The sequence below is a fragment of the Sphaeramia orbicularis genome, chromosome 20 (genome assembly GCF_902148855.1).
Source record: "Sphaeramia orbicularis chromosome 20, fSphaOr1.1, whole genome shotgun sequence".
NCBI classification, from domain to species: domain Eukaryota; kingdom Metazoa; phylum Chordata; class Actinopteri; order Kurtiformes; family Apogonidae; genus Sphaeramia; species Sphaeramia orbicularis.
The window spans coordinates 17911702-17919029 of record NC_043976.1 but is presented as its reverse complement, the minus strand read 5'-3'; the positions used below and the strand labels follow the sequence as shown (position 1 = coordinate 17919029).

The window sequence follows — 7328 nt, the reverse complement described above, 5'->3', positions numbered from 1 at the left end:
CTCTGTATCATAAAATTTGTACGAAAGCAACATAAATACACATGGATGAGAGTAAGTGTGGCACAAAATGGGATATTAATGAAAAGGATTCTATTAAGCCAAGGAAAAACAAGTATTAGTATTGGGCAGTATGTATTTTATTATGTTTCTTGGTATTTATTTTGACTATGATTTAAAATTAAACAGATGCAGAGATCTGGCTGTAATACTTGACTAGTTTTTAAGTAAATAATGTGTTTTCAAAATATTTCAAGCCGACTAAGAAGGTAAAAACAGACACAGAGGCAAAGAGATGGAGTGTAGAACTGACTTTAATGTCATAAAATACAAATAAAGAAAAGAAATTAAAAGTTAGCTGTTAAAATCTTTGTCTGTACAGTATATCATACTTAGTGCTGCCAAAAATGAAGAGGCACATGTGATAATATAAACTGTAAAACATGTTAATGTGCTACATCAGTTATAATTAGTAAACCTTTAATAGTAATAATGAATATAATATTGTGCAAATATTGAAGTCTGTAAACCAAGTACATAGAAAAACTCAAAATAATAGTGACTTGAACCTTATTTTGTGGGTAAACAGTAGTAATGTAAAGGAAATAAGAAATAATGCATAACAGAAGATTAAAACGAAAAAGTATTTATATTCATTCAAATTTGACTCATTCCCATGTTATTGAGAGTAACTGACAGCTCAGCTCCCACAGCTTCTGCGCAGTCTCGTCGTTTTTACCAGCCGCCGAGCAGTCGGCAGGAGCACAGTCGCTAAAAACAAAGGAAGAGAAAAGAAACTTCAAATTAAAATGAATCTGGGTCTTTCCCTGAAACTGGGTTGATTTTGGTATCGTTTTAGTTTTTTAGGCCCAATAAGAAAAGAGACATTTAGACATATTTCCCCCCAGGACGTACCTAATGATGACTGTGATATTTCTAATAAAATATTAGGACAAAAAATAGGACCAAAATTGGGACAGGAAAAGCTACCTAGGTGTCAGTGCATTTTAACTTGAAACCATGGCTGTAAATAGTCTTATATACCGCTATAAATAAAGACACTGTTAAATTTGATGATCCTAGTGGATTTTCTTATTCAGACATGCAGGTTTTTCTTGAATCTCAGTCTCATTCACGGTTTCGTGCGTAACCCATCGTGTCCATTTGAGTTAAGTGCAGAACCTGCCCATTTAAACACAAATAAATCACGAGTGATTTTGCCTCTGCCTTGCATATTTACTTCAATTCCCAAAATGTACCTGAGAGAGAATAAAAAGATATTTAAAAAAAACAGCAGTGCGTAATTTTCACGTCCTTTTCTCCTATGTTACGTTGGGGGAGTCATTGCATGTAGAATCATTTGTGCACTGCTGGAATACTGACTAGTTACAATTTTAGGGGAAAACTCAAATATTACTGAGCTGTCTGTAGATTTGCATTGTGTAATAGTGTGGGTGTTGGGGAAAAAACCTGAAAGAAAAAGATGGGGGAGTTCATTATAGAAATCCGGTGTCCGTGCCACATGTGGGTTTTTGTATAAGCATGTCAAATAAAAATGTGTTATATGTGAAAAATTGTTTCTCTTTTATCTCAGAAAAAAATATTTTTAAAATAGACACAAAGTGCTTCCAAACTTGCTTCATAACATTAGTCTAGATCTCGTTTGAGTTTTTAGCCCCTCTGTTCTACTTTTAGGAACCAGTTTCATAGAAGCACCCAGATGTTTAGGTCTGAGGCTGTGGACATTTATGCAAGACTGAACTGCCCACATGTGATGAACCTGTTAAAACAGGTGTGGATGTTTTACTGTGTCTTGGGCCAGAAATAGGAACTGAACAATCTCTTTCTCTTTTTTTGAGTGTATTATTTTTTTTTTTTTTGCTTCCTTGAATTTTCATTTCTATATTATGTTGTGCAAAGAAGTCAGTTAGTAGCAATCAGGAAGCTTGTACTGATTCCATGTTAAAAATAAATGAATAAAAAAAAAAAAAAGCAGGGAATCTAGACTCTAGGAGGCCAAACCCTGCTGCTGTACCTGTAGTATCCACCGCTCTCCTTCTCCAGCGTCGGCTCCACGGCGCAGTAAATGCTGGTCTGCGCTCCCTGAGTTGAGTTTTTGGTGAAGGGACTGACAATCTTCATTACCAACTGCTGGGGCCCACTCAGGTGGCGCCACAGATCCGTCTGGACGACTCCGGGGTGAAGAGAGTATGTCGTCACACCTGTGCCTACAGAGACAAATCCACACATGGTTCAAACAGTTGGAACAAAAATAAAACCTTCGACATGAAGTTGCTCAGCTTCGACACAGACCCTCCAGTCTTTTAGCCAGTGAGCGCGTGAAGAGAACGTTTGCCAGTTTGCTCTGCGAGTACGCCCCCCTTTTGTCATAACTCTTCTCGCTGTTGATGTCCTCCAAGTTAATGGAGCCCCACGAGTGAGCCATGGACGACACGTTGATAATCCTGGCCGGTGTTGATTTTTTAATCAGGTCCAGCAACAAATATGTCAACAAGAAGTGGCCTAGAGGAAGAAAAATTAAGAAAAAGCTTATTTAGATAAAGGAGGTTTAAAGTTAGAAAAGCAACAATGCATTATTAACCCTTTAAGCGCCAAAGCAACATAACTGAATGAAACAGACAATGGCTCCAGATGGTTATCAACTGATCTGCCTGGTAAATTAAAATTAAATAAATAAATAAATAAATAAAATCCATACTGGCTGTCTGTCAGCAACTCATGTTTCTCAATAAAACTGTCTGATCTTTTCATGAAGTGCTTTTTGAATATTTTAGAAAACTGATAAAGCACTGACACTGGTCTATAATTAATAAAATGGTCTTTATCTCCTGCTTTGTAAATGGGAACAACTTTTTTTTTTTTTACAGGCTTCTGCAGCTCTATTAATAAAAGAAGTAATGAAATACTGGGGAAATCGTTCCATGTCTGCCCCCTAGTGGGCATCACATGTATGAGGCTGGTTCCACAGTGCCAACATAAGCAGGAAACCCTGGTCTATGGGTGTCAAACATATGGCCCACGGGCCAAAACTGACCTGCCAAAGGTTCCAATCTGGCCCGCAGGATGAATTTGAGCAAAAGATGACACTGAAGATATTAATAGTCAAGTGTGTCAAACTCATTTTCGGTCCAAACTCTAAATTCCAACAATATTGTGTCTGTTACTAAATGTTTTGTATCTTTGTAGATCCACTGTGATCCACATAAAATGCACATGCATAAATGATAAGTAGAGGCATAATATTGCACTTCAGATTTTTCAGGTTATTCATGTACATTTATATTGTGCAAACTGCAATGTAATAAAAACAGACAGAGTAAGTACACCTCCTAATAACCTCAGCGCTGCTTCTTTTTGACAACAAAATTGTCATCAATACTAAATGTTACAACATGATGTTGGCCTATGAAAAATCAGTTCCTTACAGAAAAATAAAACAGTGTTGATCCAGTACTACTAGGTATGACTATGAAAAAAGCAGTGTTTCTTTAATTTTTACAGATGTTTTTAGTTGAAATCAGGGGGGAAAATGTAAGACCTTAAAAATACACACATTCCTTTTGCAGCTCTCTTGTCTAGGGCGAAGTCAAAGGAATCAATAAATAAAAAATACATGAACCTGCATCATTTCATGTCACAAAGATGAAACCCCTTTTCCAAGCTTATGTTGAGCCACAGAGTAAAAGAGTAGAATCTTAACTGTGATCACTGATTACAACTGTCACTAACAGATCAATCCCACATTTCTTTCTGAAATCACTAATGAGCAGCCAAAACACCCTGTCATGGGGTAGATTTTCCACAGACTGACACCAGTGTTCAGGCACAGAGGTAGAATTATTGTTTACTTTACTTAAAAAAGAATGGCCCATTCTTGCCCTCTATATCCTTAAGTCATTTCTTCATCATACAGATTAAGACACTAATGGTTTTACTTACCAAAGTGATTGACACCGATCTGCATCTCAAATCCATCTGCCGTCTTCCCATAAGGACAAACCATCACACCAGCATTGTTGATGAGAATGTTGAGTTTTGGCTCCTCTACGGAGAAGAACATACACAAATCTTTTAATCTATTCCAACAACTGTTTGCGTTTCTATGGGCAAATGTGTTCAGATCCATACCTCTGTTAATGTTTTCAGCAAACTCCCTTATCGACTTGCTGTCTGCCAAGTCAAGTTTCATGCAGACAACGTTTTCATTGCTGGAGCTTTCGATGACTTCTTTCACAGCAGCCTGAGCTTTCTCCATATCCCTGCACGCCATGATGATTCTGGCTCCTAAACAGGAAAAGAAAAAGCAGTCAAATACACTGTCAAGACAAAAATAGTCCCATATGCAATATTTTGTTGGACTATCTTTAGCTTTGAATACAGGACACGTTCACTGGGACATCCTTAAAAGCCATGCACTGCATATGTAATATCACACATTGAATGTCACAGCATTTGTCCATTGATAACTACATTAATTTTGGTATGATTTTTGATAAGATTTTGTATTGATGGGAGAATGAAACCACTATGTAAAGACTTCTTCATTGTCTTTATTCTCTCTATCAAACTGATGGTTGTTTAAGGAATGAGAAGCTACTCACTGCATCAGTTAAAGGGTAACGAACTACAGCAATTATGCAATAGAAAAATCTGAACTATTTGCCTAGTTAAATCCATGTAGGGAATTTTTTTGCCAGGCTGTGTATAACAGCACAGGTCATATCTTTATAGATACTGTGATACTTGTATACAGATACTCAGATAATACATGGCTGAAGAGCTCCCCCTCATGACAAATGTGTGTATCACGTGTACAGAAGTTCACAACAACAGCAGCAGCTTTATGGTGAAGATTTATCCATTAAAAACATTAAATGTTATATTCTTGGTTTTATTTCCCAATAATAATTTAGTTTTAATTTTTTTTTTGCTTTTGATCCAAACCATTGTAAAATCATTCCACCAAGATATTAATTAAAAAAATATATACTAGAGCTCTAGTGGATGTAGGATATTTATATAGTTGTGTTTAGTGACTTTCATTGCTCATAAAGCAATATTTATACATAAATAAAATAAGTCAGACTCAACCAAACTAAAACCCAGCAATGATAACAAATACAGACACATATACAGGAGACAAGTTATACAAATTTTCTCAAATTATATCATCTTCTTATATTATCGCAATAAGTCAATTAATTATTTTCCTCAAGTGTACAGGCTAATTTTGTGCCAAAGTCAAAGTTGGAAAAAAAAACTCTTCATAAGCAGTGTAATTAGAGAATATCTATGTGAAAGATGCAGTATATTTTGTGATTTAAAGCATTCCTTTCAGTCAAAATGTGACAAACATGGTTAAAAACATCTAGGTAGAATATTCTACACCAAAATACATTCGAGTTAATCTTATTAAAACAACATAATATTGAAACATTTTGCAAGTATTTTAGATGACAATGTCAAGACAATAAACACAAAAAAGAAAAACATATAGAGACCATAATTTTAGGTACTGTTGATTCCTGGACAAAATAAGTAAAGTTCATACCACACTTACCCTTTGGTAAAAACAGTTATAATGTCAAATCCACTGTGGGCTATTAAGTGTTTCCACATTCTATGAAATACATTGTCTTGGGATTAAAACATGTCAAGTACGTCTAAGTATTTTTATGAAGATGAGCAATACACCTCAAGTAGATTTAATCATTCAGATCTATGCTCCAGCTTTTATTTGTGTGTCTGGAAGGCAATATTTACTCAGTAGGTCTGTGCTGTTACCACACTGCTCAATAATGCAGTCGAGCAGTGACTAGTTTTTAAAGAGTAACTATGACACAGCAAAAACACACACTGTTCTCAAAGCTGACCAGTGTGTGTTTGTCCTTTAAACCTTTGATCCATGACAAGCCCACCTCTTTTAGCCAGGTCAATGGCGGTCTCTTTGCCAATGCCGGTGTTGGCTCCAGTGATGACCACAGTTTTGTCTTCCAGTCTCTGAGCTGAGGACCAGGAAGGCCGGAAGAAATTTCTGAGGAGTTGAGAAATCAGTGATAGGTGACTCAACCAACAAGTGTGTGTTGAAAAAACAACGACGAAGCAGCCTAAAACACCACAAAACACAGTTAACTTCACAACAACGAAAAGGAAAAAGAAAACCCGTTTACTTTTAGTTTAACTTATATTATATTATTATTATTTTTAGCTAACATACCATAATTGAGCTCAATATCTGGCAACATCAGGTAATGTTGATTAAAAACAACCTCATTTCTTTTACTGTCTCTACAATTTTCACTAATATATAACGAGTGCTTACCTTATAGTCTGCATCTCAATGGGTAACAGTCAGTTAGCTTGGATAAAACAAAAAAACTTATAACCTGAAATGTATGATAATTCTTAGACGTCCAATTCAACAGGACCTGAAACTCACAAACTCCCTAGAAAGCGCTTATATATTAAAACGCCCAAATACGGAAGTATTAGTCGGTAATATCTTGACAGGCAGTGATTTGAGCCAATCAAAAGCGGGATCATTGTTCGCGGTGAGCTTTAATTGGCTGGGTGTTGAGTTTGGGTCCGTCCTTTAAGGTGTGTGCATTTGATTATTGCACAAGGTTACACCGGACAGACAGGGAGCTGACGAAAGACATGAGTTAGACGTAAAGAATGTGTTTATTGCGTTATTATTTCAATTGAAAATTGACACACTTTAGCATATTCTTGGCCTGAAATGTATTAAAACAGTCAATTTATTAATATTAACCCTTTCATGCATAATGGTTACTCCAGTGGACAGCTTTTCTACAGCTGCTCTCTTGTATATTTTATATGCATATTATATTTTTAGATTTTGTTTTAGTTTCATATCAGCCAACACAGTGGACACTTATGCATCATCCAAAAACACTGCAATTCATACCATTACTGTAACTTTGCTGTTCTTGATAAACATGATCTGCACTAACATGTTTGAGTGTAAATCAATTGTTAATTGTTGGACTGTAAATAATTTTTTTTTTTTTTTTTTTTTTTTTTTAATACAAAAAGGTTTTTTTTTTTTTTTTTTTTCTCATATTATCTCCATGAGGTGAGTAATAACTAGTATTAGAATATGTTAAAATGTGAGAAAACATCAGTTTAGCAGCATTAAACATGTTTTTATTTCATTGTTTTTCATATCACTTATTGGGTTTTAAATACATGTTTCTTTGCTTCAAGAATAAAATTCATGGTGTAGCTGAGTGGACAATTTTGTAAATCTATGAAAAAAAAAACCCCTCAGTCTCTTTTTTTTTTTCATG

At 35.4% G+C, this 7328-nt stretch overlaps 1 protein-coding gene across 1 annotated transcript; it reads right to left on the bottom strand.

Moving 5' to 3' along the window:
* Positions 1-293: 293 nt before the first annotated feature.
* Positions 294-6499, bottom strand: rdh12l (retinol dehydrogenase 12, like). The gene is made up of 7 exons (XM_030123834.1): positions 6341-6499; positions 5937-6052; positions 4147-4302; positions 3958-4062; positions 2311-2520; positions 2033-2225; positions 294-768 (listed from the first exon to the last, which is right to left on the bottom strand). Exons 1-7 carry the CDS (start codon positions 6352-6354, stop codon positions 666-668), a joined length of 897 nt encoding a protein of 298 aa, XP_029979694.1. The 5' UTR covers positions 6355-6499; the 3' UTR covers positions 294-665.
* Between the last annotated feature and the right edge of the window lie 829 nt (positions 6500-7328).

Excerpts from the sequence above, each read along its gene's own strand:
- rdh12l (XM_030123834.1), bottom strand. Across the intron at positions 4,063-4,146 it reads TGCTGAAAACATTAACAGAG|AGGAGCCAAAACTCAACATT; the intron begins GTATGGATCTGA and ends TCTTCTCCGTAG. Across the intron at positions 2,521-3,957 it reads GATCGGTGTCAATCACTTTG|GCCACTTCTTGTTGACATAT; the intron begins GTAAGTAAAACC and ends TTCTTCCTCTAG.